The sequence below is a fragment of the Acaromyces ingoldii genome, assembly GCF_003144295.1.
Source record: "Acaromyces ingoldii strain MCA 4198 unplaced genomic scaffold FA10scaffold_6, whole genome shotgun sequence".
In the NCBI taxonomy this organism is placed as follows: domain Eukaryota; kingdom Fungi; phylum Basidiomycota; class Exobasidiomycetes; order Exobasidiales; family Cryptobasidiaceae; genus Acaromyces; species Acaromyces ingoldii.
Window position 1 is genome coordinate 720,216 of NW_020290252.1, and position 27,794 is coordinate 748,009.

A 27,794-nucleotide genomic window follows, 5' to 3' on the forward strand; every position below is an offset into this window, starting at 1 on the left:
CGCGGGAAGAAGACTATCACGCGTTCGTCGCCAAAGCTTTGGCATCCTTGGCTCTCTCCCCACTCAATACTGGTATGTGGGCACCCAGGCTGCTGGCGCACGCACAAGCCGCCTAGGCACCATGGAAGGGTACGACCACGATGCCTGGACGGGCGAGCTGGGCACGCGGGAGACGATGCTCAGCGCCTACCGCCTCGCCGCCGTCAGCAGTGCCTTTCTCAACGTCTCGCTGTTCCTCGCCGGCGCCTACATCCTCCTGTCGGCGCCCGCCCGGCTTCGCTCGCCCGTGTTTGGCATCCACATGGCCGCGTTTGCATGCACCATCGTCTACTTTGTCCTCAAGCTCGTCTTTGGCTACCTGGAGATCCGCGAGCGGCTGGCGCGGCAGCCCGACGGCACGTTCGATGCCAGCCTCAACCGCTCCCTGGCTCAGCGTGAGTGGGCCTCTCTTCCCTGCAAACCGGGAGAAGGAAATCACTGACCGTCGCTCGCAAACGATGGGGGCGCAGTCGACGTCGTCAACAGCTTCCTCTCCCTCTTTGCGCCCCTCGTGGCCGAGTCGAGCCTGCTGTTCAAGCTTGCGGCCTTCTACCCCGCCTGGAGCACCCGCCCGCTCAAGCGTGTCCTGGTCCTGGGCCCCTTTGCCCTGGCGCTCCTCCTCCGCTTCGTTGCCTCGCTCCTAGCCATCTGGCACGGCGTCCACTTCTACCTGCTGCCCGTCGAGCGCAAGGGTAGCTCCTTCTACCTGAGCGGGCCCTACGGCCTGGCCATCATCCGCTTCGTCGACGCCTTTCTCCAGCTTGCCTCGTGCCTCTACGCCTCGGGTGCGTGTCTTGTTGCTGCTGCATCTCCTATCTCCATCCACTGCTGACCGTCTTGCGCAACCACCCAGGATTGATGCTGCGACGGGCGTATCTCTGCAGCCGGAATGTCGCTCGGCATGCCGTGCTGTCGATGCGCCCCTCTGGCGACACCTTCGCTTCTTCATCGAGTCTGTCTTGATGAGCTTTGTGCCGCCGCTCATCTGCCAGATCATCATTGTCGCCTCGGCTTTCACGCCCACGGTCGCGGCCGCGCGCGCCAACACGTACGGCATCCTCTTCAACGTCGTCATGGCTCTCTGCTTCTCCATCCTCGCCACCACCTGGTCCTCGATCCGCGACGCAACGCCGAGCCAGATATCTTCGTCGTCGTCGTCCTCCTCCTCTCGTCGCCACATTTCGACGTCGACGTCGCTGCGGCCGTCGAGCAGGGACCGGCCGCCGCCGCCGCCGGCCGAGTCAAAGTCCATCATTGCCGCCGTCTTGGACCGAGCGGGCATCACCAGCCGGGACGGGGCGGAGTCGGAGGAGGAAATGGAGGTGGTGCAGTCGATTACGTCGACGTCGAGCGCAGGCGAGGGCGAGGGGCACGCACCTCGTTTCCCGCACAAGGGCACTTCCGAGTGGAGGAGGAGCACGGCGGCTGCCCCGCGCCTGCACGATCACTCGCTCTAGCGCTCGAAAAAGTAGAAGAGAGCAGCCTCTTCTCTTCCTCTTCAGCTTCCAGTTGGCAACATACGGCAGCCCTTTCGCCCGTATAAGGCAGTTCGAGGAACGAAGGCGAGCCAATGCGCCCGCCTCAACGGGCGACAGGCCGGACTGGCACTTGCCTCCGGTCAAGTGCGCTTGATACATAGATGACTGATGGCAGTGCGCTTTGCAGGCGCCTTAGAATCTTTGCGTCCGCCTCGCTTGCAGCTCACGTATCCTTGCTCTCATACCCCTGTCCATCTGTCCACGAGCAGTAGCTCAATCTGATTCTAGAAAGCGCCATAACACGCAGCTAGGAATATAGCGATTAGATGCACGAAGAACAGGTACCACGCTCTTCAATGAGCGGCCCGATTTTCTTCTTGGAGTCTCGCCACGCTGCAGCCGTGATATGTGCCATACTCCAGCTCCTACAATCTGCCCTATGAAGTAAAGCAGGTACGGCCTCGCAGCATAGAGGGTAAGCGGGGGAAGTCCGATAGGCCCTCCGATAAACAACCACGTGGCATTTCTATTACTGCACTCTCCGCTCACTCGAGCAATCGGACGTCGGACTGCAAGAGGAGCAAGGCAGCCATCGTCGTAAGAGGGCGGTGACTAGAATGGATGAACAGAGCGCCGCGCCTGCGTCGTCGTCGCCGTCGCCGTCGCCATCCAAGGCCGTGTCATGCAAGGAGTGTCGGCGGCTCAAGCTGCGCTGCTCGCGCGTGTGGCCGTGCGACAACTGCCAGCGGCGCAGCGTGGCCCACCTCTGCCCGCATCGGACCTCGGCCTACCAGCGGAGACCGCGCCAGCGAGGGCGGCCGAGGTGAGCAGTGCCATGCGGTGCAGAACGGTGATGTCGCGGCTGACATTGCTAGACAGCTTGAGCTTGAACGAGGCGTCAATCGTGACCGAGGCGGCGCAGGGCCTCGCCAGCCTCTCGGAGCGGTACGGCGAGGACGCAGGCGCAGGATGGGCAGAAGGACGCAGACAGCAGCTGGGAGGTAGGCAGGATGGAGCAGGCGAGGGCCAGTACGTGGGGTCGAGCGCATACAGCGTCTACTACATGCCCGACTCGGGCGAGGAAGAACCACTGCATCCGCGGCGGCCCATCGGCACCGGCCAGTCGACAATGCAGGACGCCGATGAAGATCACGACGACGACGCCCTCTTTCGCACGCTCGCGGTGCCGGGACAGGGGCCGACGCGGGACGAGGAGCAGGTGCTCGAGGCGGTGCGAGCGCGTCTGCCGCCCAGGGCAGTCGCAGTGCGGTGCCTGCAGGTCTACGTGGGCCACGTCTCGTGGATGTACAGCCCAATCGCCATCGACGAGCTCGTGGCCGAGGCCTGGGATCCCTTCTATGGCGGCACTCCAGGGGCTAGCCTCACCCGTGCCGCCCTCCTCCTTGTTGTACTTGCTCTGGGACGGCACTTTGACAGCGACGTGGCCGAGTCGGACGGCCTGGGTCGCGACTTTGTCCGCCTCGCCTGGCACGCATCGCACATGACGATGCCGCGCCGCTACTCGCTCACGGCCATGCAGACGACGCTCCTCCTCGGCCTCTTTGTCATGAACACCGACGGGGGCATGCACACCGAGGACTTCTACCCGCTCATGGGCGCCGCCGTGCGCCGGGCCATCGGCTATGGCCTCCACCGCGCCTCGGCCGAGCGGCGCTGCGACGAGGCCGAGAAGCAGCGCCGCCGCGTGCTCTTCTGGGAGCTCTACTCGTCGGATGCCTACCGTGGCTTGGCCTACTGCCGGCCGACCAACATTCAGGGCGGCACCGTCGACGTCGCGCTGCCTGCGTCGTTACCGGTGTACTTCGTTGCCAAGCACAGGCTGGCGATGATCATCAACCGCGCCCTGGCCGAGGTGCTGTGCCAGCCGAGCCCGCGCTACGACGAGGCGCTGCGCTTCGACGCGGAGCTGCGGCAGCTGCTCGCATCGCTGCCCCGGCTCACCAAGTTTGCACCTTACGGGCTCGGAGACATTGTCGCACGCGACGCAGCCACGCACCCGCACGACCTGCACACCTACCTGCAGGCCCACACGCTGCACATCAACGTGCACCAGGCACTTCTGCACCTGCACCGGCCCTGGCTTGCTCGCGCGATCCAGGCGCCAGGCGACCCGCTCGCTTCAACCCACGTCCACTCCGTCGTCGCCGTCGGCGAGAGCAGCCGGGCGCTCATCGGCCTGGGCGGCGATGTATGCGAGACGCTGCCCGTGCTCGCGCGCCGCTGGGGCTACTTCTGGGTCCATGTCTTTGACGTCGCCATCTGCCAGGCCGTCCACGCGGCCCTCAAGCCGGCGACAATGGCTGGCTCGAGCGCCTACCTCGACGTGCAGCGTGCCCTCGACGTCGTCGCCTCAGTCCGCCCACACCTCTCGGCCCACTGGGCGGCGCGCTTCAAGGTCATCGAGGATCTGCGCAACGTGGCGCGGGACCGCATCGAGGGCACCTCCTCGGCTTCCACTTCGGGTGCATCCTCGGGCGGCCCCTCGTCGGTCGCGGTCGGTCATGGTCCGCTCAGCGAGGACAACGCCCTCAGGCTGCTGGGCGCTGAGCCGCAGGACGCTGCAGCAACGACGGCGGCGACGCTAGGAGCAGCACAAGCATCGACAGGAGCACCAGCACCAGCAACAGCAGCAGCAACCACACCAGCAGCACAGACGACGGCCAGCTACGTGCAGCCTGCCGATCTCCTCAGCGGCTTCTCGACACTCCAGGGCGACTTTCTCAGCGAGCACGACGGCCTCTCGGACCTCCTCTCCCAGTTCCTGGGCCACAGCGACCTCGACGGGCTCCTTGCCGAGCCCTGACTCTCTTTGCACCTCTGTACTCTAATAGTGTCTGGCCCAATTCAATGCTGTACTGTACTGCCACTAGATGACTTTTCACTCGGCCATGTCCGACTCCGATGCACACACGCGTCCAGCTCCGATAGCTAGCTCTGCAGCGAGGCAGGCCATATATAATAAGCAGGGCGGTGAGGTGCCACTGCCCCAGGCCATCATCGGCCATGGACACCCCATCGGCTGCCAGTGGGGACAACCCGCGTCTCTGGTCGTCGCGCAAGAAGCTGCGGCACTTTGTCATCGTCTGCTTCTTCTCTGGCTGGACCTCGATTGCCACGACGGGCTACCTGCCCATGCAGGCCGTCGTCACGGCCGAGTTCTCCGTGTCGCCCACGACGTTTCTCGTCGGCAACCTCCTCTTCTTCAGCGTCGGCGTCGCATTCACCCCGCTTCTCGTCTCGCCCCTCTCAGAGATCCTTGGTCGGCGGCGCATCTACCTCGTCTCGACGCTTGGCTTTGCGCTCCTGTGCATCCCCCCCGCCGCCGTCCCTGCGCCGACGTTTTGGCCCACGCTCCTCGCCCGCCTCCTCCAGGGCTGCTTCGCCAGCGTCGGCAACTCAACGACGGCGGGCACCGTATCGGACCTGTACGGTGCCGGGTCGCGCGGCCTGCCCATGTCCATCCTCTGCCTCGCCATCTACGTCGGCCAGGGCGTGGGCCCGCCACTGTCGTCGGCCATCCTCGCCGCGGGTATCTCGTGGCGCTGGATCTATGCGCTCTGGGCCCTCGTCGTCTTTGGCCTCTTTCTCGTCCTCGCCCTCTTTTTCTGCGAGACGAGACCTGCCGTCTCCAGTCGCGACGCCGAGCCAGACTCGGAGCTGGGCAACAAGGAGGGAGCGGCAACGAGGGAAAAGGTACGGTTTGGACAGGCCGTCAGGATCAGCCTGTCCAGGTCCGCCTGGTGGCTCGTGTCGGAGCCCATCGTCTCGTGCTTTGCCCTCTGGGTCGGGTGAGTGAGCGAGCAGAGACACTTGGCGCGATCTCGGGCTGACGGTCGTGGAGAGAATGAATAGATTTCTGTGGGGTTGCATATTCCTCATCATCGAGTCGGTCCCTACCGTCTTTGAGGCATATGGCTGGAGCGAAGTACAGGTATGCATGGTTTGGCACTCTTTGACCCTGGTCCATTGCTCATCGATCTGTCTGCCAGAAATCGTCGGTCCTCCTCGCCATCTCCGTCGGAGGTGTTTTTGGCTGTGAGTCGTTTCAATCAGCCCAGCTTCATCGAAGAAAAGTGCGCTGACGCCTAGCATCGTCCAGGGCTCATCAATCTGCATCAAGACAAGATCTATTCAAAGGCAGCCAAGAGGGCGGCGCCAGACGAACCTGGGCCCGAAGCCAGACTGTACTGTGAGTTTCTCCTACCTCTCTCTCTCTCTCTCTAGAACACTCACTGACACGGTGGCCGCAAGGGGCATGCGTGGCGGCCGTTGTCGCGCCCATGGGCTTCTTCATCTATGCATGGACTGGGCGGGCGTCGATCACGCCAGTGGTGAGTACCAATTTGCGGACTGTTCAGCCCTCAGATGGCTCAAGAGGGATAATTTCGTGCTTCCAGGCGCCCATCGTCGGCCTGACAATGTTCTCGACGGCGACTTTCATCCTCTATGTCGCGAGCTGGAGCTACCTCGCCGACGCCTACTCGATCTACGCTGCCTCGGCGCTCGCAGCTCAGTCCTGGCTGTGAGTTAATAGTCCTATGCCTTGTTGCCACTCGGCGCTGAGCGAGGTAATCAAATTACCAACAGGCGCAACTTTCTCGCGGGCATCTTCACCCTCGTCGCTCCACGTAAGTGTCCTTGATCTATTCTTCGGCATGGTCTTGCAAAGTGACTTCAGGCTGAACAGCAAGGAGGCGTGGTGAACAGGCATGTACGAGGACCTGTCGCCACCCATTGCAAGCACGATGCTGGCATGCATCGCGCTCGGGCTCGCCGTCTGCCCCTTTGTCTTTTTCTTCTATGGCCCGCGCATCAGGGCGAGGAGCAAGGTCGCAAGCAGCGTGGCCACTGCGCACGGGTCGTGAATGCTGCGATGCCCGAAATAGAGACGGTCAAACCATCTCTTCTTCTGTCTCGGGTCTAGCGCCTGTGCATTCAGTCGTCACAGCTAGTGCTTCGGTAATGACATTGCTTCGCATCAACGCGAAAGAGGATATTTAGGACAAATATGTTGGCTTACACGGTTGGGGGAGCAATCTGAACGACACGATCGCCCTCGATGGACGAGAAGGCAGGTGGGCCGGCGCCCGATTGAATGTGGGAATGAAGGTCAGGCGAATAGAGGCTGACGCCGCTGGAGGAAAGGCGCTTCGAAGACTGCCGACAGCAAAATGGGAGGGGAAACAAGGTTTTCTGCCTCTTTTCGACGAGTGTCGCCTTGAGATACAGCTTTTCGACCTGCTGCACCCTCGCCACGCTCTTCATTATCGGCCGGAGTGCGCCTTGGTTCGAGAGCGTAGGTCCGTCGATCGTAAAGGTGGTAGGGCAGCTGTTGTGCTGAGTTTCGCTTGCTGACGAGAGTGGACCCGGGCATTCAATTTGTAGTGACCGTTCAGCCTTCTGTGACTGCCTGGCATTCTGCGCGGGGGGCCACCAGACTGTGGCAATCCTCTTCTTGTCGACGCTGACCGCCCAGAAGGGGTCGGACAGGATGTCGCGCCTGCACTGCCAGGTCTCGCGCACCCGCGTCAGAGACAGTTCGACCTGAAGCTGCTCCTGTGGCTCTTGAGGGCCACTTGTACCATCTTGTCGCTCATCCTGTACCTCTATCGTGCCTGTCAAGAGACTCGTCAGGGCTCTCGACATCTTACTTCAGAGCATGGGCAGTCTGACCCACCTCTCAGGCAGCTTACGGAGCTGATGACAGGCGGCCCTTCAAGCTTGATGGTGACTTTGGCCATGCTGTAGGCTGCTTCAGACCATCACAGACATGCTCCTCTGTACCATATTTATATATACCAAAGCCCCGGTACTGGCGAAGCCTCTCGCAGAAGCTTCCCCGTCATCCGACGTGAGCCGTGGTCGGAGCCAGGCTGGTCGTGCGTGCACAAGACGCGTGCCACGTGGCCCCTGCTCCGACATTTTCGAGGGCAAAAGTCGGCGTTGACCCTGCAAAAAGCGGCGCTACACTGCTGTTGCTCTTCTATTTCTCTAAATCTGATTTTCCTTTCATGGCTCGCCGCCGAAGGTGACTGTGAGGCTCCGGTCTCGTAATCGCTCTGCCTACGAATGGCTCCACGCATGAGGTCCGTCTGCCGAGAACCGTCTGACGACGTCCGAGGTCCACCAGTCGCAATCTCATTCTTGCTTCCTTGCCGTAGAAGACCTGAGACTCGAGCGGCGGGTAGTGATTGATACACCTACCCGACGGCTGCAGAGAGGACGACTCGAAGCGATGCGCAGGAATGGAAAGCGGACTGAACGCGCGCCTGGTCTGCTGTTGTACCTGTTTCTATCTGCATCTTCGGCGAGCTTCGTGTGTAGAGAGCACAGTTGTCTCACGCGACTCTAGATCCCGCCCTCTCCTCGCGCTCTGTTTCAGCTCCTCCTGGACTTGATAATGCGCAGAGGCTGTAGACCGCCTACGAATGTACAGTGTGGCTTCCACTTCACCCCTGCTTGTAATCAAGGGCTAGAGCAACAGGACTCGTCGATGCACAGAGCAAGCATGCAGCCAGGGGACCGTCCGCACCTCCCGCTCAGTAGTATGGCCACTCGTTTGCAGACAGAGAATCTCGTTATGCACGCATGAGCGAGTGGGGTGAGGATGACTCAGCTTACCAATGAAGCCATTCACTCTCTCTGCGGTAGTAAGTGTCGCTTTGTTTATCGATCTCCTTACTTTCCCACGACGCAAAGGAGGAGCAAGGACGGGATGTGCCCAAGTCGAGGCCTGCTTTCGGCCATCTCTCGGTCCCTGTCAAAAGGCTAGCTTCTCCCCCTGCTGTCGAGACCCGAGGTCGGAAGAATTTTTTGAGATATCTCGCTCACCAAAGACTACAATGCGGCTTGTGTAGTGAAGTCTGAGGCGCATAAAAGTCTCTCCGGAGAGAAGTAGGACCTGTCAAAAGAGGAGAGAGATCATATTAAAAAAAAACTTCCTTATCTCTAGCTGCCACGGCGAGTCTGGCTTGGTCTTGGCGGAAGAGTCAGTCCTAAAAGCGCGGCGAAAGAAGAGAAAATAAAAAATCGGCCGCGTTTTAATTTTTCTTTCCTAAGCTGACGGCGGGTTGCGGTGTGGCTTTTTCACTCTCCGCATCGCGAAGAAACGGAGCGAGCGCTCGATAATTTTACGGACGGCGGGCGCAGACGATTGGACGAGGGATGCCGCATCCCCTCTAGTGAGAGTCGAGACAAGAGAGATAAGAAATGGCATCGTTATAAAAGGCGGGGTGCAGCGACCATGTAGCCAGGCATCTTCACACGGTCTCTTCCTCCTTTCCTTCCTCTTCCTCTCTTGCACAGAGCACCATGTCGGCGATCAAGTCAAACGTCGTCGTCGAGGACCATGTCGTGCCCATCGACAAGGAGGCCGAGCGCAAGCTACTGCGCAAGATTGACCGCAACATTCTGCCCTGGATCTGCGTCGCCTACCTCCTCAACTACATTGACCGCAGCAACGTGAGTCACTGGCAAAGCAGGGGGAAAGGAGAGAGAGAGAAGACGGAAGCTGACTGGGGTCCTACAGCTCGGCAATGCCAAGACGCTCAACTCGGACATCAAGGGCGCGAGCCTGTCGGCCACCGTCGACCTCTCGGGCATCAAGTACTCGGTCGTGGTGGCCGCCTTCTTTGTGCCCTACGTCATCATGGAGTTCCCTTCCAACTTTCTCCTCAAGTACTTTTCGCCGTCCAAGCACATGGCACGCATCATGGCTGGGTGGGGCATCGTCACGGCCTGCCAGGCGGCGGTGACCTCGTACGGCGGCTTGGTTGCCTGCCGCATCTTCTTGGGTATTGCAGAGGCCGGGTGAGTACTCGGTGCTGCCTCGTCGTCATCGTCGTTGTCGCTGTGTTCGGTACTGACTCTCGTCTGCCTTGCTCGGTCCAGATTCTACCCGGGCGCCATCTACTACCTCACCTTCTTCTACAAGCCCGAGGAGCGCGCGCAGCGAATGGCCATCTTTGCCGGGAGCGTTGCCGTGGCAGGGGCCTTCAGCGGCCTCTTGGCGACGGCCATCTCGTTCCTCAACGGCAAGGGCGGCCTCTTTGGCTGGCAGTGGCTCTTCATCCTCGAGGCCATCCCGGCGCTCCTCATGGCTGTCTGCATCTACTTCTGGATGCCCGACTACCCCGAGACGGCCAAGTTCCTGACCGAGGAGGAGCGCGCACTGGCCGTGTCGAGGCTGAGCCGCCACGCGCCGTCTGCGAGCGAAAAGACCGTCGACTGGCCCCAGCTCCGCCAGACGGTGTTCAACGTCGACTTTTGGCTCTTCAGCCTGGCCTACTTCTTCATGACCAACAGCCTCAACGCGACGGGCTTCTTCCTGCCCACGCTCGTCTCCTCGCTCGGCTTCAAGGGCTGGCGCGGACAGGCGATGACGGTGCCGCCCAACGTCTTTGCCTGCATCGTCATTGTCGCCAACTCGATCTGGAGCGACAAGCGGCGGGAGCGCATCACCCACGCCCTCGGCGGCCTCGTCCTCATCGGCCTCGGCTACATTCTCCTGGCTGCGACGAGTCAGGTGGCCCCGCGCATGGTTGGTGTCTTCCTCATCGCCTGCACAAACGCAGCAGTGATTCCCTTTCTCGCGTTCCGGCTGTCGACGGTGTCCGGCAGCACGGCGACGGCCATTGCTTCAGGCGGCACGATTGCATTTGCCAACCTGGGCGGCATCACGGCGCCCTTTATCTTTGCGGGCCACGACTCACCGAGGTACATTATTGGAAACTACACCGTGTTTGGCATGCAGATTGCCGCCGGCCTCGTCATTCTCCTCCTCTGGTACCGTCTCGGCTCCTCGGCGCTGTACACCGTCGACCAGAAGCAGGCCCAGGCGGCCGACGAGGAGAGCCAGGCGAGCGAGCACATGCACGGTGCCGTCGCTGCCCTCCCAGCCAGCAAGGAGTCAAGCGAAGAGCGAGAGGAGAGCACGGCCGAAAAGGCCGAAAAGGCAGCAGACAAGTGACGGCGTACCTGTCGCACTGAGCCACAATTGTATATAGATGCATAGATTGAGCAACGACACTGATGAGCAACGAGCGAGAGAGAGAGGAGTGCAGATGCATTGGGGCGAGACTACTCCTCATCACGCCATTCGCTGCTGGGGTGGGCAAGGCGAAGACTCAGCTCTGAAGTGGCAGGTCGTAAGCCGGACCCTCACAAACGAAAACGAGGGCTACTTCCTAGGCTCAATCTGAGGGCTGCACTGAGGGGTGCACTGAGAGCTGCACTGAGGGCTGAAACGAGGGCTGAACGAGGCCCTGTAAGGCGTAGCCAGAGTGGGAGTAGTGGGCACGCGTCTCTTCGGCGACGGCTCGGTCGCCTAGGCGGCCGAGTCAGCGCGACGGCACAGACCGACTCGGGAAACACGGACGAGACAAGACAAAATCTCATTTCAAGACCAAACAAGAAAAGACAAAGCTTTCGCTGTCACCTCCTAAGACGGTGCCAGCAGTCACGCGGTCGTTGTGTCACAAGAGAATTTGGATAGAGACCATGTTCATGGCGAGGCAGCCGATGTCAGCGAGAGGGAAGCGGGGCTTGTGCAGTCCCTGCAAAGCCGAATCTGAACAACAATGCTTAGCAGAAAGGGAGCCGGATGGCCATGTTCGGGGCGCTCTGCTGTTTGACCCGCGCGCTCATGTGCCGCGAGCGGCTGCCAAGGATGCGATGAGTGAGAGGCATTGACTCGGATGCCGATGCTCTTGGAGCGAGCTCCGTCCGAGGTCGAACTGATCGCAATTCTCAATGAGCCTTCCTTCCTGTACTGAACTGCCCGCCGGCCGAAGCCTGGATATGTTCTGGAACCCGGTATGGGCGGAGAAGAGAGAACTTGCCCGGCCTATGGCTTAAGAAAGGTTCAAAAGCAGGCTTTCTCAGACTGATCAAGCCCCCTTTCACCTCACAACGCAGTCACCTTTGTCTGCTCTCTTGAAATCGGCTGGTCCGCTTCATAGAACAAGATACAACAAAACAAAAACAGACCAAAAGAAAGGTAGACTTGGCAACATATCTCTGCTTTCAAGTGCGACCGACTCTTGTTTCACCATGAGGACTCTCAGCGCCTCACTATACATCTCCCTCTTCGCTCTCGGTTGGTATGCCTGTCTAGCCCTCCCCGTGAGCGCAACGAAAGTATCCCGCACCCTTTCCCAGACGGAGTCTCTATCTTCTGCCTACTGGATGAAGCGAGGCACTGGCACCTGGGACAGCCATTTCCATGATCGACACAAAGAAAAGGCTTTGACGAACGTCCAACAAAAGTGGGTGGCCAAGTCGAACAACTTTACGTCAGTTTCCCGCTCGTCGGAGAAGCCCAGACCCAGCGACAAAATTCGCGGGGCAATTGCCATCAACGAACACTGGATGCCAGAACGTCAACCGACTCAAACCTTCAGCGGCTCGGCCGACGGTGTGGCCGAATTTATGTTCAAGTTCCGCAACTACCCCTCCAAGGGAGAGTCCAGGGGACGAGACTGGGAAAAAATCCTCGTCGACGAGCAGACTGACGAGCCACCGTCCAAGCGGGCAGCGGACGAAGATCCAGACAAGATAATCAGGGAGGCCAACGAATTGATCAATACAGTGGATGCCTTTAAAGTCGCTAAGGCTGTACGCGACAAACTCGGTGATGTTGTGCTGAGCAACAACCTGATAAGGCTCATTAGTGAGGCCCAGCAAGGTATGGGAGCGTTGCAGATTCTCGAAGAGGCTAGGACCAAAGCCGCAAACGACGAGCGCTCAACTCGCAACTTCGAAAGTATAGAGGGCCCTACATCGTCATTCGTTGATGAAGGAGACAGCTCGACTCCATTACTGTCGACGGGCAACAAGGATAAAAAGAGGAAGAAGAAGCAGCAGGGTGGCAAGGGCAAAGGCAAGAAGTATGGATCACATAGCTGAGGGACCCTCAGAGCCACAGATCGGAAAGCAAAGAAGCATCTCGTCAGGGGAGTACCGTGCGTGACATATTTTCCTGGCGCTATCAAAAGTCTGTATCATGTGGTTTGACGTCATGTGAGGGAATACAGTCTTTCAAAAATGCCCCTGCGTGTCTGCCGTTCCAAGAATGAGCGGAGTCACTTCGGTCGCGTATGGAGATCTCTGCCGGCCACAAGCTGAGAGGACAGCAAGTTCTCAGCAGAAGTAAAGAAACGGGCTGAATTCTGGGCTGAATCTATGGGCTGCGGCCTAATTGTGAAACTGGCAAGAGTGAGAGTGGGTATGCGTCCCGTCGGCAAGGGCTCGGTCAATCGGGCGTCCGGGCCAGTAATGTGAGGAAACTTGCACCCGAGCGGACAACGGATATCAAGATATATTATGCGACGAAGGGAAGAGAGCGACGCCTGCTTTATTCTGAAACTTCTCTTGGGAACCTGCTTGAGAGCGCACCTGTGAGCCTTTTCAAAAGCGCGCTGAATCAGCCGAAAAAAAACAATTGACAAAGGCAACAGAGAGAGAGGCAATGCCTCTTACCCTGATGGTCTTGAAGCGAGTCTCGTCCGAGGTTAAACCGAATACGATTCTCACTGACCCCTCATGCTTATGCGAAAAGGGCCTCAGGCCGAAGCCTGGGTTTATTTTGGCACGAGGGTTAAGGGATTGAAGAAAGAGAGAATCGCTCGACGGCTGGCCCAAGAAAGGTATAAGAACAGGCTGAAAAAGCCTGCTCGAACCCCTTCTACTCACAAAACACCCGTTCTCGTCTGCTTTCTCTTGACACCGGCTGGCCCGCTTCAACAAACAAAATACAACAACCCTCAAGAAAGAAAAGGAGCAAACTCGACAACGCATCCCAGCTATCAACTGCCACCGACTCCTGCTTCACCATGAGGCTTCTCAGCGCCTCACTATACACCTCCCTCTTCGCCCTCTGTTTGCTTGTTTGCGTATCACTCTCGGTGAACGCAATGAAGATTCCCAACAGCCCTTCCTGGAGGGAGTCCGTTTCTTCTGTTTCCGGGACGAAGCAAGACATCGGAACCTGGGAAAGCAAACTCGATAATCGAAACGAAGACAAGGCTTGGACGAATGCCCAACAAAAGTGGGTGCCGAAGTCTACCACCTCTTCTTCTGTCTCTTCCTTGCTCGACAAGCCCAAAGCCTGGGACGGGATTTTCAGGGAGATCGTTACCAACAAACGCCGGGTGCCAGAAACTCCTCTGACTCAACCCCACAGCGGCTCGGCCGATGGTGTAGTCAAATCGAGGTTCGGGTTCCGCAACTACCCCGCCAAGGGAGAGTCCAGGGGACGAGACTGTGAAAAGAGCCTTGTCGACGAGCAGACTGACGACCCACCGTCCAAGCGATCAGGCGAAAGCAAAGAAGATTTAGAAGAGCAAATGAGAAAGGCCATGGAAGTATTGGATCCCATGAAGCTTGCTAGGTTGGCTCGAGGCAAGAACAATGACATTGAGGAGAGCAACGCAACGTTTAGGCTCAGTGCTGAGGCACAGCAAATACTGGAAGTATTGCAAATTGGGGAACATGCGAGAGCTGAAACCGCAGACAAAGAGCGCGCAGATCGCAACTTTTTAAGTTTAGAGGGCCCTACAACGTCAATCGATGAAGAAGAAGGTAGCTCGACCTCGTCCGTGTCGACGGGCAGGAAGAGCAAAAAGCAGAATAAGAAGAAGCAGCAGGGTGGCAGAGGCAAAGACAAAAAGCATTGAACGCATACCTGAGGACCCTCAGAGTCGCACATCGGTGAGCCGAAGGAGCAGCCGGCCAAGAGCTTAATATGTGTGATATAGATTTCCTGGTGCTATCGAAACGTCTGTGTATTGTGGTTTGATGTCGCGCGAGAGAATCATATCATCTCAATGCTATCTCTGCGTGTCTGCCATTTCCGAGACTGAGCAGAGTCGCTTCGGTCGCGTACGCAAACCTCTGCCGGCCACAAGCTGAGAAGACAGCAAGTCCTCAGAATAAGAAAAGAAACAGGCTGAATCCAGGGCTGAATCTATGGGCTGAATCTATGGGCTGCGGCCTAACTGTGAAACTGACCAGAGTGAGAGTGGGTACGCGTCTCTTCGGCAAGGGCTCGGTCAACCAGGCGTCCGGGTCAGGATGGTGAGAAAATTGGCACCCGAGCGGACAGCGGATATCAAGATGTACTCTGCAACGAAGAGAAGAGGGCACGGAGTACAAGAAAGGAAGCTGACCAGGCAGTGCAGGCGTCGCTCTGCGACGCCCGCTTGTCTTCCGAATTTTTCCGAAGAACAGGCCTGAGAGGGCGCCTGGGAGCCTCTTTGAAGGCGCGTTGGAGCCTGCTGCGCTGCGCAGCTCTCGATTGCGTGCTTCGGACGTTCGGCAAGGCGAGTTGACCCGAAAAGTAGGGACTGGTAAACAAGGCGAGCGAGAATAGACAGAGCCGCGCGAGGAGAAGGAGTACACAGTGTACTGGGGCGTCCAGGACGCCCCGGACCCTGACAGTATGATGCCACGAGCCGACTCGGAAGACGCGGTCAGGACAAGAAAAACGTGCATACCCGTGGAGGCTGGCTGGGAACACCTTTTCATGATCATTTATAATATCGAACCCAAAGACGGTGCCAGAAGTGACGAGGCGGGTGTGCACATGACAAGCAGGAGCAGGCACCACGATCGAGGCGAGGCAGCGGACGTCAGCGAGGCAGAAGCGGTGCCTGATAGGCTGAATTTGGGAAACCAATGCTAACCAGAAAGGGGGCTGGAGGGCCATCTTCGGGGCACTCCTTTGTGCGCCAGATTCAACAACACACGAAAAAACACAAACTTGTGTTGACAGGGACAATGGAGTGAGAAATGGAGTGAGAGCAGTGTTTCTTACCCGGGTGCTCTTGAGCCGAGCTTCGTCCGAGGCTGGACCGTTCGCAAATTTGTCAGACTTCTCCTGCCTGTGTCGAAGTGCCCTCAGGCCGAAGTGTGTGTGTGTTTGGAGCAGGGGTTCGTGATTGGGGCGAAGATAAAGGTGCTCGACGACCGGCTGCCCATATAAGTGGTACATGAGCAGGTTTTCCAGCCTGGTCAAGCCCCCCTTTCCCTCACGACGCAGCCACGTTTGTCTTCCCTCTCTTGAAACACGGCTGGCCCGCTTCAAGAAAGACGAAACAAGAAAAACAAAAGCAAAACCGAAAGAAAAGCAAACTCGACATCATAACCCAGCTGTCAATCACAGCCATTTTCTGATTCACCATGAGACTTCGCGGCGCCTCGCTCTGCACGTCCCTCTTCGCCCTCGCTTGGCTTGCCTGTCTGATCTGCCCCGTGAATTCAATGAAGGTGACCGACGCACCTTCCTGGAGTGACAGCAAGCTCGATGATCAAAACAAAGACAACACTTGGACGAATGTGCAAGAAATTGGGGCGCCAAAATCTGACCCCTCTACGCCTGTCTCTTCCTTGGCGTTCCACGACAGGCCCAGATCTCGCGCCGGATTTCGCAGGGCACTTGTTGCCAACAAACGCGGGGTGTCAGGACATCAACTAAGTCCACCCTTCAGCGGCTCGGCCGAGGGAGTGGCCAAATCGACGTCAGATTTCCGCAACTATCCAGCCGAGAATGAGTTCATGGGGCGAGACTGGGAAAAGCGCCTTGTCGATGAGCAGACTGAGGAGCCACCGTCCAAGCGATCAGGCGAAAAAAGTGTAGACGAGGAGTTCAAAGAGAAAGCAGCAGGTTTTGATGTCCTTGGCCCTGCTCTCGCGGTACGCAATGCTACCGGTGACAAGTCTAAGAGCAACGAGGTGATAAGGAAGAATTATCTTTTAGGCCAACTGCTGAAAGAGGAAGTGACAAAGATTAATGCGGAAGAGAAAGCCGCAAACGAAGAGCGCAAGACTCGCAGCACCGCAAGTTTGGAGGGTCCTACAACTTCATCTGACGCAGAAGGCAGCTCGACCTCATCGGTGACGAGGGGCAGCAGGGACAGAAGGAAGAAGAAGCAGGGCAGCAAGGGCAAAGACAAATTTAAATGATCGAGTACCCGAGAGCGCTCAGAGCCACGAATCGGTGTCCTTCAGGGGCATAGTATGAGTGATACAAGGGTCTTTGCGCTATCAAACATCTGTGTATTGAGGCCCGGTGTGGTGTGAGAGAAATCAGTCATCTCAAAGTTGCCTCTGCGTGCGTGTCATTTCAAGACTGAACGAAGACGCTTCGTTCGCCTCTGGAAGCCTCTTTCAGAGTAAGCTGAGAGGGAGGAAAAAAAAACACAGGGCTGATTACTGGGCTGAATATGTCGGCTGAAAATTACAGCTGAATCTGTAGACTGGTGGCCTAGCTGTGAGACTTAGCCAGAATGAGAGTGGGGCATGCGTCTCTTCGGCCCAGGCTCGGTCAGGACGTTTAGGCGGCCGAGTCAATGTGTTGCCACTGGCCGAGTCGGAAGACGCGGACGAGACAGGGTTCTCGCATGGACCCGATAAGGGTAGCCGAGACCACCGATCCAAGGGCTTTATTTGGGGACGTTTGCTGTCTGATTCATCACAAGAGCCTACGGGTCGATGGACTTGGTACGTACGAGAAATTGGAGCGCAAGGGCAGCATCTTGGGCGAACCAACAAGACAAAAGTGGGGCTTGTGCGGTGCCTGTAAGGCCGAAGAAAAAAAAACAAGACAGCGAATTGAGAGACGGAGGGTCACGCTCGGGGCGCTCTCCGATTTGGCCCTCGCACTCATGCGCCGCCACTGGCTGACACGACTGCTATGAACTAAGGAAGAGAAGGTGTCGGACGCGAGCTGCCTGACGATGCTACCAGAAGTCTATCAAGCGACAGCAATCACAGCCACTGGTAAAGAGGCGCAGGAGAGAAGGATGTGGAGGCAATAGAAGTAGAGGGCCAAGCACTGTTTGCTAAAGAGGGAGGAACCTGCGAGGACAACAACGACAACTCAGTGAAGAAAACAATGACAAGCGAGTGGAAGGCAGTGATTCTCACTCGGATGCTTATGAAGCGAGCTCCTTCCGAGCTTGCACCGTTCGCAATTCTCTCTCGCCCCTCTTGCCTGAGCAGCAAAAGTGCCTCCCAGGCAAAGTGTGTTTACGTTTTGCAGTGGGGTGCAGGGGTGGAGGGTAAGGGGGAATATCGCTCGCTGGGGGGCCAATGAAAGGTATAAGAGTAGGCCCACCCCGGCTGCTTGACTCCCCCCTCCTCACAACGAACTCACACTTTTCATTCTCTTCTCTCTCTCCACACCGGCTGGCCCGTTCGGAGGAGAATCAAGGATCAAAGAAAGACCCAACAACATACTCAGCAACCAAGCCAACTGCAACCAAACCGCCTGATCCACCATGAGGCTGCTCGGCGCTCCGCCCCACATCTCCCTCTTCGCCCTCGGCTGGCTTGCCTGTCTAGTTCTGGTGCCCGTGAACGCCATGAATCCCAATGATCCCGAGCTCCCTTCGGAAGAAGACTTCGAGAACGCTTACCAGCATTCGCCAAAGGGTCCGATGAGGTCCGACGTCCCTCCATGGAGGAGCGCGAAGTCCTCGGCCCCATCTAGTGAGCAAGGCATGTCGAGGTCCGACGCCCCTACCTGGACGAGCAACAAGTCCTCGACCTTATCCACGAAGCAGGTCATGTCAAGGTCCGACACCCCTTCCTGGACGAGCAATAAGTCCTCGGCCACATCCACGAAGCAGACTAGTTCGAGGTCCGACGCCTCTACTTGGAAGAAGCCCGAGTCCTCGGACCCATCCACGGAGCAGGCTATGTCGAGGTCTAACGCTCCTACATGGAAGAAGCTCGAGTTCGCGACCCCATCCTTCCAGCACAGCATGTCAAGGTCCGACGCCCCTTCCTGGACGAGCAACAAGTCCTCGGCCCCATCCACGAATCAAGTTATGTCGAGGTCTGACGCTCCTACCTGGACGAGCAATAAGTCCCCGGCCCCATCCACGAGGCAGGCCATGTCGAGATCCGATGCCACTACAAGGAAGAGGCTCGAGTCCTCGGACCCATTCACGGAGCAACACGACACGTCGAGGCCCGACGTTGCTCCTTGGAAGAGGGCCGAGCGCGCTGACCATTGGGAGGAGCAGCTAAACAGTGGCTCCTCGGACAACAATCCCGATGACGAAAAGCGAGCCAGGAGGAAGCCGAATGTTCGACAGCGACAAGAGTGGAAGCCGACTGTTCGACAGCGACAAGAGTGGAGGCCGAAGTCCACCTCTTCCCAGTCCACCTCTCACTCTGACGACCAACCCGATCCCAGGCACGCAGCTGCCCATGACCCTGTTCCCGACGACCGCGTGGGCGACCCAGCTCCGCAGACGCACACACGCAGCCCTCTGACCGACGGTGCGTCCGAATCGACGTCGAGCTCTCGCAAGGGTTCCATGGCCAAGACCAGCGCAACAGGCTGGTTTAGAAACGGAAACTACATATTCGCCAAAGACTTCAAACACACTGGGGCACAGTCTAGTACTGTAACAACGCAAAGGCCTCGTCAAGGCTCGACAACACGCGACAAGTCAAGGAGCCCGGACTGGTGGCGCCACAAGGACGAAGAATTCGATCCGTCGGCCGGTGGTCTAGAGAACCGCTTAAAGTTAGAGAAGAGGGAGCTGGAACATCTAGATGGGATCGTCACGGCGGAACCGGACATCAGCGGCAAGCCACCCTACGACGCCGCTGCTGAGCCAGAGAAGGGCCTTTTCAACAAGCGTTCGGGTAGGGCGCATAAACATCATAGTCTGAGAATCGGCCAACAAATAGACCAGCATCTTTCGACAGCCCAGGAGGACGAAGATCTGACCGAACATCAAAAGAAACTTATCGAAGATGTCAAAAACCTTTCCACAGCGATGCAGGATCCTGGGAACTTCAATGCTGCAAAACAATATGAGCTCTACGAAGAAAAAGTAAGGTTAGCATTACTTATGAAGGAAGAGCGAGATCGCCAAGGGGGTGCAACAAGTGAAAATGCGCAGAAAAAGCTGAAGGAACCGACAGGGAGGGAGAAGAGGAAAGAGAAAAGCCAGCAAAGGGAGCAGGAAGCGAAAGCGGAAGCGGCTTCTTCGACAGCGACGAGCTCTGGTGGCCCAGACGGCGGGGCAGAGAAGAGTAAGAGCCAGAAGAGGAAAGAAAAGAAAGCGCAGAAGGAGGAGGCAGCGAAAGCGGCGGCGGCGGCGGCGGCGGCGGCGGCGGCTTCGACAGCCACGGACACCGGCGGCCCGGACAGCGAGGCAGAGGATAACCCACTGACCAAACGGGGCGATGTGCGCGGAGCAGACGGCAAGCGGATTCGCGTCTCTGAGAAAGGCATTTCGCCCAAAGGCCAGGATCGGACAGAAGGAAAAGCTGGCTCGAGCAAGGTAAGGACAACGCCAGCAACATCTGGAGAGGGCAGTGATGAGACGACGCGCGGAAAAGTGGGTACAGACACGCATGAGAATAGCAAGGAGGCTGAGTACGACTCGGATGCAACGTCGCCTAGAAACCCAGGGAAAGAGTCAGAGGCAGGTTCCTCGTCGATGCAAGCGGCCGTCGGTATGATATCGAGAGCAAGTGGGCACCTCAAGTTCCCGGCGGGCTGGAGGCCTGAGCGCAAATCACCTCCGCCTGATGCGCCCGATGAGTCAACAAAAGCTCCACTGGTCAAGCGCGCGAGCAAAGGGAAGGGGACGGCTAGTGGAAGTGCTTCTGAAAGTAATTCAAAGCTGAAGGAGCAAGAACTGTTGCGAAAAGAGCTCGCGGTGCGTAGGAATGTCGTCCAGCACAGGGCAGGAAAAGTAATGGAGGAATTAAAAAATATTATCCACCCGGGTTTTGGCATACTTTCGAGCGAGTTGGCCGATAAAATCGAGTCAGCCGAAGCGAGGAGAATCGAGGACGAGGTGGCCGAGCTCTCTGCGCCTCTATTGAACCAAGCGAGAATCGGACTCGACACTGCCGCGCAACGCCTTAGAAGGGAAGAGCAATTAAACGCAAGCCAGCTTGGGCCGCCGGAACAAGCGGGAGCGGAAGCAGACCAGAAGAGCTCGGCAGAAGGAGAGGAAGACGATGGCGAACAGCCGGCATCGAGCACGGCCTCGCGCTCGAGCTCGTCGAAGAAGAGGAGCAAAGGCAAGAAGAAAAAGTCCAAGAGAGGGTCTAGGGGGGGAAATCGGAGGCGGAGCCTTACCGACACCCCACATGCGCAATTGCTGCGGAAACGCGCAGAGACAACGAGAATCAACGGCCCGCGTGACGAGACGGAGAAGGAATTACTGACCAGGTATTCCGTCTTGGAAGAATCGCAAGGAATGCAGCGTCGAGGTTCCGAAGACGACACCCCTGCAGACATAACCCCGAAAGGAATCCTGAAGCACTCAGGAGGCAGAGCTGACTCTAGTACAAAAAGGAAAGAGGTAAGGTTCGCACCAGGCACTAAAGAGACGTCTCATCCGACAACGGCTACAGCCAAGCAAGAGGGTGCCCACGAGGTCGAATCCATATACGACGCCCTATCCCTCGAGGATCTGGGAGAAGAGTCGGAGACAGACACTTCGTCAGAGGAGATGGCTCATGGCCAGCCCGAGAGAGCAGGGAGAAAGTTCAGCTCTCCGCTGAGCGGGGAGACAGAAGCGGAACAGAACAGCTCGACGGAAGGAGAGGAAGATGACGGCAAAGAAGCGGGGTCGAGCACGGTGTCGCGCTCGAGTTCGAGCTGGTCGAATGCAAAGAACAAGAGCAAGAAGAAGAGGAGCAAGCGAAAGCCCAGGGGGGGAGATTGGAAGCGGAGCCTCACCGATGAGTCACTTGCGGAATTGCTGCAGGACCGCCCAGACGGGATGAGAAGCGGCGAACCGCATGGCGAGACGGGAGAGATCCTATTGAGCAAACGGTTTGTCTTGGACGAGTCGCAAGGGTTGTTGCGTCGGAGTTCCAAAGACGACACTCCGGCATCCACACCGGCAGTCATACCGCCGAGAAGGGGAGACCTGAAGCGCGCAGAGACCCAAGCTGGCTCGAGTTCAAAGAAGGAAAGCCGCGTTCGATTTACAGAGGACACAGTTGAAAAGACTCGTGGCACCGCGACTCGAGCCATGCAAAGGAGTGCCAACGAGGCCGAGTCCATAGCTGATGCCACCGCGCTTGACGAACAGGGAAACCAGTCGGAGACAGGCACCTTGGCAAAGGAGGAGAAGCGTCTGCGGGGCCAGACCAAAAGAGCAAGGCGAAAAGTCAAATCTCCGGTGGGCGCGGAGCCGGAAACGGAACAGAAGAGCTCGACGGAGTCAGAGAAAGATGATGACGAGAAGCCGACATCGAGCTCGGGGCCGCGCACGCGCTCGTGGAGCAAAGCGAACCAGGGGAAAAGGAAAGGGTCCAACGAAAGGTCTACGGGACAGAAAAGCAAGAGGAGCCTCGCCGACGAGCAAAGCGAGGAAATGCTGGTCGAGCGATCAAACTCAAACATCGATGAAGATCTAAGGAAGACAGTCCGAACTTTCACCCAACTTAAAGAAGTTATGGATGAAATCGTAGAGAAGAGTCTGATGAAACGAGAAAGAGTGGAAAGAATCAACAACCTCCTCGCTGAGATGCACACGGCCCTGGAAAGTTTGATCATCGTTGAAGTGGAAAAAACCGCAGCAGCAAACAAAGATCGTGCAGCGCGCAGCAAAGAGATTGCAGCGGGTCCGACGTCTTCTTTCGATGAGAAAGCAAGCAGATCGGTCTCTACTCTAGCACCCTCGAGGGGCCGGAAAAAGAACATGAGGTCGAAAGCAAAGTCCAGGGGACCGAAAAGGGTAGGGAGCCTCGCCGACGAGCAAAAAGAGGAGCCTTTGCTCAAGCGACCAGACCATGAAGACGACGAGAAGTTCAAGAAGCTCGTTATCGATATCGGCACCTTGCAAGAGCCTCTGAAAAAGGATGGACCGTCCCTCATGGAGGAATCTGGCCCGGAAATGATCGAGGAAACCCAGAAGCTTCTCGGAAGTTTGCAAACGGAGGTTAAGGGATTAATGGCCGAGGAATCTGCGAAAGGCGCAGCAGCAAACAAGGACCGTGCGATACGTAATACTGCAGTTCAAGAAGGTCCGTCGCCGTCATTCGATGACTATGTGGGCAGCTCGACCTCTACTTTGAAACCGTCGAGGGGCAGGAGGGGCGGGAAGAAGAGCAAAGATAAGAAGAGGCCCAAGGGAAGGTCCACGGGTCAGAAAAGCAAGAGGACCCTCGCCGACGAGCCGAAGGAAAAATTGCTACTGAAACGCGCAGGCGGCCAGAATGCAGACTCAAAGGGAAAGTCGAAGCCGACGAGGGCGCGAATTGCAAGGGAAGAAACGAGCGAGACCGCAGATCAAGAACCAGCTCAGGAAACTAATCTGGACGGTGCCTTCATCGCGGCTGCTCAAGTCTTTCTCAAAAGAATTGATGCAATCCCGGGAACCAGTCTTAGTCAACTAAACAAAGGCCGGGATCTTCTGAAAGAGTACGAATTGCACAAGGGGAGAGATGTCCTTCGAGAACTGAAAACGCTTCTCCGAGGCCTCGAGAACGGAACAGCAAAGATTTCGAAATTTGGACTGGCCAACGAGAAAGAGTTTTTTACAGCTGCAGACTTCGATGCGACAGCAGAGACTATCGCGTTAGAACGTGTTCTGAAGCCACTATGGGCAAGAGAGAACGAACAAAAAGATGAAGAGGAGGAAGTGGGCTCGAGCTCGTCAACGAGTAACGGAAAAGTCAAGATCAAGATTGGAATGCACAAGAGGAGCTTCGCCGACGAACCGAATGGAGAATTGCTGCTGAAACGCGGACGCGGCAAGAAGACAGACTCAAAGGGAAAGTCGAAGCAGGGAAGGGCGCGAAAAGTAAAGGAAGAAACGAACGAGCCCGACGATGAGGAAATTGACTTGGACGCAGTCTTCATCGCGGCTGTTCGAGCCTATCTCAAAAGAATTGATTCAATTCCGGGAACCAATTTCAGTTGGCATAACAGAGGCTGGCTGCTATTGAAAGAGTACGATTCGTGCAAGAATCCAGGAATCATTGAAGAACTGAAAGGGCTTCTCCGAGGCCTCGAGGTCGAAAGAGCAAATAATTTGGAAGCTGTAGAGGCCAGCAAGACAAAGGTTTTTACAAAAGCAGACTTCGATGCGACAACAGAGAATGATGAGTTCAAACGTGTTCTGGAGCTGCTGCGGGAAAGAGAAAAAAAAAGAGAAGATCAAGAGGAGGAAGTGGGCTCGAGCTCGTCAATGAAAAAGGGAAAGGCCAAGATTAAGAGCGGAAAGCACAAGAGGAGCCTCGCCGACGAACCCAGTGGGGAATTGCTGCTGAAACGAGCAGGAAGGTGGAGGTCGACGGAAGCAATGGCAAGACGGATGGAGAAGAAGGTGGCGCAAAGACAAGACCCCCAATTCATCGAGGAGAAAGCTGTCCGAAGTATGACGCAAAGTGGTTATTCCATAGCAAAGACCTTCGCAAATACCCGCACCAGGATCCAAGTCCTTAAATCGAACAACCATCGAGGTAAAAATAAACGCAAAATCGAGCGACTCAAAGGGACCTTGAAAAAGTTTCAGAATGAGGTCAAACACCACCCCAAGGCAGAAGACCTCAGACTCTACATCAAGGAGGGTGCAGAGAGGGTACAGAAAGAGAAAAAAGCCGATAAGATTGCGAGAGCTGTGGGCAAACCACTGATAAGAAAGGAAGAGCAAGAGAAAGCCAAAATGATGAAGTCGGACTCGACTCTGCCAACGAGAAAGGGGAAGGACAAGGTCGAGGGCAGAAAGCACAAGAGGAGCCTCGCCGACGAGCCCAGTGGGGAATCGCTGCTGAAACGATCAGGAGAAGAGAAAAGGAGAAAGCTTAAGGAGATCGTGGCGCAAAGAGAAAAGGAACGAACGAGCAAAGCCGCAGTTGACAAAGAGATGAGGGATTCTGTTCATGTAGCAAGAAAGACTGTCGAATACTGTCGCGCCCGTCTCCAAGCACTTGAATCCGGAACCGAAGAAGAAAAGGAAAAAAACAAAGCCGAAGTCGAGCGGCTCTACAGTTTCCTGCGTGAATATTACGCGAGGAGCGATGCCAACATCGTTGGTCCCTTCCTTGCGGGGGTCTACCAAGACCATATCGAAAGCAGCGTAGAGAGAGAACGGCAGGAGAAGGAGATAGAGACCAAACAAGCGGAGGCCGAGAAGATCGCGAGAGCTAAGGGGGATCATATGATAAAAATCGAAGAAAGAGAGAAAGCCAAAGGGACGAAGTCAGGCTCGAGCTCGTCAACAAAAGAGGGAAAGGCCAAGGTCATGGACAGAAAACACAAGGGGAGCCGCGCCAACGAGCAAGCCGGGGACCCTCTCTTACAGCGAACGGACGGCAAGGGATACAACACAGAAGAGATGATAAGGCAGGCACTGGAAAGTTTTCGTAATACAAGTTCGGAGTTGAGCAAGGAACAAGGTAGCGATGCGAGCAAAGACTTCTTGGGGAGCTACGGTGACTTGGTGTCACCGGCGAGATCATTTCGCTCTGTTGTCGAGGGTAGACCCACCGCAGCACCCACAGCAGCATACGAAGAACATACGTCCCACAGCATGGAAGATTCAGAATGGCCGTCGCTGTCATCTCATGGAGGAGAAACAGAAAGCTGGATACCGGTGAGGTCGAAGACCACGAAGGATAAGAGGAAGGGCAAAAGCAAAAAGCACGGCGGATGGTCTTGACCACGTACCTGAAAAGATGCGAGAGCTCTGGCCAGCAGGCACGAGCCAGCGAGCACAAAGAGCCGTCAATCAGGGCCACTTGTCGACTTGTCGACTGAGATGAGGGTAGAGGCGCTTCCAGGGATCTGTATATAGTGTGATGGTGTAATGCAAGAATTCATAGTCCTCTCTCAAAATTGCCTGTGCGTGCCTGCCATCTCGAGACTGGGCGGGGGCCCAGCCGTCTCCAGCCATCTGCGGAAGCTCCTGCTGGCGGTCTACTCCTCCACACAAGTACGAGTAGAGGTAAGAGCTGTCAGAGTAGGAGCCACTGGAGTAATGAAGCGGGTGGGGGGAATGCGTCTGTTTGAGAGGGCGAATCTGCAGTGCACCGCGCGTCTTTCTGCTGCCAAGACCCATTTTCTCCCTGGGCACGGCTTGCAGATGCGACTCGGCGCTGCGGCGTGGGGAAGAAGAGGGACGGCGCCTGGGTGGGCCGGCCCACCGTTGCCGGTATCCTATGCGTGCAGGGCTGGCGTAGAGGTGAGCGCGAATCGATCCATGTAGAAGGAAGGGGAGGGGAGGCGGGGTGCGATGCGTGCGCACGTGGGTCTGCAGCGCGTACCAGAGATATGGTTCCAGTGCCTGCGTCATGGCGGCATGTACGCGTGTCTCAGATTTCGAAAGCTATCTCCGTCTCATCGCGCGCTCGCTTGAAGCGCGCAGGACTGGCGGTGCATCGCGCAGCGCACCGCCCAGACGGGCCGGTCAGTCTTTGAGACGCTGATCAGCACGCTCATGTACTGTACCACAGTCAGATTTGCGTACCCGGCGGTGGTTGTGATGTCGCCTGCGCGCCCAGGTCTGGCCCTCCGCGCTGGCAAGCCTGTCGAGTGGTTCTCGTAATCAGCAGGAGCAAGCTTAGTGCCCCTCTCACTTACTCTCTCTCTCGCAAAGACTGAAAGAAACTCTTGCCAGGCTTTTGAGCAGTTGAGCTGCACTCGGAACAAATCAAATGATGCGATGAGCCATTTCTGCGGAGGGCAGCGCTAGCTAATTGGCTTCCCGACGGCCAAAGCCTCAAGAGGCAAGCGCGCTAGAAACAACGCTACTGCTGTAGGGCAATTTACTCTTGTCTCAATGAACTCCAAGGGGTATTGTATCTTTATTTTTACAATTCTCTCTCTCTCATCGTCCCTTTGTTTTGTGCCATGCCACAATATTCTGTTTCCCCTTACTACAGCGGAGCAACTGTTGCCGGTCGGTGTGTCTTGATGGACCAACTCTCACGATCGCGTTCAAAGACCTCTGCAGCGTGTGCTCTTTCCTCGTTGGTGGCGTCATGAAACCTCTCCAATTGCCGGGGCCCATAGACGAGGCAGGCAAATACGTGTCTAGTTTTGTCTTCTCATTAGCAAGCGCCGACCTAGGGAGGGGGAAAACAGGCAGGGGCGAGGGGACAGAGGCGGGACTCACATGTAGACGGCCGTCATGAACATCGATCCAGAGCGCTGGTGCGTGAGCAGCCAGACGAGCGAGAAGATGTCAAAGGCCATAAAGGTGGCGAGGTGCGAGACGTGGGTGAGGTAACGCAGAATCACGTCCGAAGGAACGAGCGAGGGGTGCTGCAGGCCCTCGAGCCATGTGAGAAAGGAGATTGTCTCGAGCCAGACGAGGACCACGAGCAGTGCGATGCTTGCTGCGAGCTGCGCAGAGACCCACGCGGCGCCGCTCGTGTCGAGTTGGCAGCTGCCGACGTAGAACGACGAGGGCGGAGGCGTCTCGGCCAGTCTGCAGGTTGCATCTAGTCAGCTACTCTGTCTCCTGCCAAAGGTGCTTCCTAGCAAGCACACCCACTGAGTGACCCTGACCGAGCCAAGTACGGCACACCAGATGAGAGACGAGGCTACCGATACTGTGGCTGCCACAGCGATGCAGACAAGGCCGACGAACGACGACTCCAGGGCGCTTGCTGTCTTGACCTACGAATACATATCAGCACTGGGCCTCCTGCATCCCGGAACGATGGGCGCACGCAAGTCAACGTACCACACAGGACAGCAGTGAAGAGGCCGAAACGAGAGCAGTGGCCACCATGGTGGCTCTGAAAGACAAGACGCAGCTGGCTGGATGTGTGCTGAGGCTGAAGGCCGCGACAAAGAAGAAGAGAGCGAAGAGCCGCTGCAAGGCAAGCAGCACCGCAGCCATGTGCACAGAGGAGACTGGTCTCGCTCTCAGACGGGCGAGAATGGCAAAGTCCTTGAAGAGATGGGCCACGAGCTCCAAGACGACACACGAACACGTCGAGATGAGCGTGTAGAGGGCCACCTGCTCCTCCCAGAGCAGTTTGACACCACCATCGTCGGCCATGGTTGTCTGCCCTCTTGGCTATGTCTGCTGAGTTGTTGTTGTTGGTGGCGGCTAAGAGAAGCGGCACCACAGTCCAAGTGAGGTAGATCTCGATTCCTCCTAAACCGTCGATCTCTGTGCACGCGTAAGCTCTGCTCGCTCAATCAAAATGCTTCAGGAGCTCATCACAGACGCCACGCCAGCCTTGCAAATCAATCAAACGCAGGCCTGCTTCAGCGGTGCTTTAATACTCCTTGTCTCAGCAGAAATTAGGCCG

General features: G+C 57.1%; 11 protein-coding genes across 11 annotated transcripts; 7 read left to right on the plus strand and 4 right to left on the minus strand.

The window, feature by feature from the left end:
• Positions 1–121: 121 nt before the first annotated feature.
• On the plus strand, positions 122–1,496 carry FA10DRAFT_262378 (hypothetical protein; the record flags this gene model as incomplete). The annotated part of the gene is made up of 3 exons (XM_025520119.1): positions 122–434; positions 510–828; positions 893–1,496. The coding sequence occupies 3 exons, from the start codon at positions 122–124 to the stop codon at positions 1,494–1,496; spliced, it is 1,236 nt and encodes a 411-aa protein (XP_025375148.1).
• A 638-nt stretch (positions 1,497–2,134) lies between these two features.
• Positions 2,135–4,377, plus strand: FA10DRAFT_281458 (hypothetical protein; the record flags this gene model as incomplete). The annotated part of the gene is made up of 2 exons (XM_025523693.1): positions 2,135–2,340; positions 2,397–4,377. 2 exons carry the CDS (start codon positions 2,135–2,137, stop codon positions 4,339–4,341), a joined length of 2,151 nt encoding a protein of 716 aa, XP_025375149.1. The 3' UTR covers positions 4,342–4,377.
• Positions 4,378–4,541: 164 nt separating this feature from the next.
• On the plus strand, positions 4,542–6,403 carry FA10DRAFT_288648 (MFS general substrate transporter; the record flags this gene model as incomplete). The annotated part of the gene is made up of 8 exons (XM_025524216.1): positions 4,542–5,326; positions 5,391–5,469; positions 5,528–5,573; positions 5,638–5,727; positions 5,790–5,869; positions 5,936–6,060; positions 6,126–6,166; positions 6,246–6,403. The coding sequence occupies 8 exons, from the start codon at positions 4,542–4,544 to the stop codon at positions 6,401–6,403; spliced, it is 1,404 nt and encodes a 467-aa protein (XP_025375150.1).
• Positions 6,404–6,554: 151 nt separating this feature from the next.
• FA10DRAFT_288649 (hypothetical protein) lies at positions 6,555–7,279 on the minus strand (the record flags this gene model as incomplete). The annotated part of the gene is made up of 2 exons (XM_025524217.1): positions 6,555–7,153; positions 7,216–7,279. The coding sequence occupies 2 exons, from the start codon at positions 7,277–7,279 to the stop codon at positions 6,555–6,557; spliced, it is 663 nt and encodes a 220-aa protein (XP_025375151.1).
• A 1,323-nt stretch (positions 7,280–8,602) lies between these two features.
• FA10DRAFT_244984 (major facilitator superfamily transporter) lies at positions 8,603–10,957 on the plus strand. The gene is made up of 3 exons (XM_025519363.1): positions 8,603–8,999; positions 9,067–9,347; positions 9,429–10,957. Exons 1-3 carry the CDS (start codon positions 8,850–8,852, stop codon positions 10,504–10,506), a joined length of 1,509 nt encoding a protein of 502 aa, XP_025375152.1. The 5' UTR covers positions 8,603–8,849; the 3' UTR covers positions 10,507–10,957.
• A 499-nt stretch (positions 10,958–11,456) lies between these two features.
• Positions 11,457–12,443, plus strand: FA10DRAFT_296819 (hypothetical protein; the record flags this gene model as incomplete). The annotated part of the gene is made up of 1 exon (XM_025524505.1): positions 11,457–12,443. A coding segment is annotated over one exon (987 nt), but the record flags the coding sequence as incomplete, so codon positions are not given.
• Positions 12,444–13,243: 800 nt separating this feature from the next.
• On the plus strand, positions 13,244–14,212 carry FA10DRAFT_296821 (hypothetical protein; the record flags this gene model as incomplete). The annotated part of the gene is made up of 1 exon (XM_025524506.1): positions 13,244–14,212. A coding segment is annotated over one exon (969 nt), but the record flags the coding sequence as incomplete, so codon positions are not given.
• A 158-nt stretch (positions 14,213–14,370) lies between these two features.
• Positions 14,371–15,332, minus strand: FA10DRAFT_181172 (hypothetical protein). The gene has a single exon (XM_025518296.1). The coding sequence runs from the start codon at positions 15,066–15,068 to the stop codon at positions 14,463–14,465; it is 606 nt and encodes a 201-aa protein (XP_025375155.1). The 5' UTR covers positions 15,069–15,332; the 3' UTR covers positions 14,371–14,462.
• A 384-nt stretch (positions 15,333–15,716) lies between these two features.
• On the plus strand, positions 15,717–16,499 carry FA10DRAFT_262385 (hypothetical protein; the record flags this gene model as incomplete). The annotated part of the gene is made up of 1 exon (XM_025520120.1): positions 15,717–16,499. One exon carries the CDS (start codon positions 15,717–15,719, stop codon positions 16,497–16,499), a length of 783 nt encoding a protein of 260 aa, XP_025375156.1.
• Positions 16,500–24,975: 8,476 nt separating this feature from the next.
• On the minus strand, positions 24,976–26,080 carry FA10DRAFT_269220 (hypothetical protein). The gene is made up of 2 exons (XM_025522668.1): positions 25,198–26,080; positions 24,976–25,113 (listed from the first exon to the last, which is right to left on the minus strand). The coding sequence occupies exon 1, from the start codon at positions 25,820–25,822 to the stop codon at positions 25,259–25,261; it is 564 nt and encodes a 187-aa protein (XP_025375157.1). The 5' UTR covers positions 25,823–26,080; the 3' UTR covers positions 24,976–25,113; positions 25,198–25,258.
• Positions 26,081–26,279: 199 nt separating this feature from the next.
• Positions 26,280–27,715, minus strand: FA10DRAFT_281462 (hypothetical protein). Its single transcript, XM_025523694.1, has 4 exons — positions 27,218–27,715; positions 27,026–27,150; positions 26,645–26,959; positions 26,280–26,562 (listed from the first exon to the last, which is right to left on the minus strand). Exons 1-4 carry the CDS (start codon positions 27,536–27,538, stop codon positions 26,406–26,408), a joined length of 918 nt encoding a protein of 305 aa, XP_025375158.1. The 5' UTR covers positions 27,539–27,715; the 3' UTR covers positions 26,280–26,405.
• Positions 27,716–27,794: the final 79 nt, after the last annotated feature.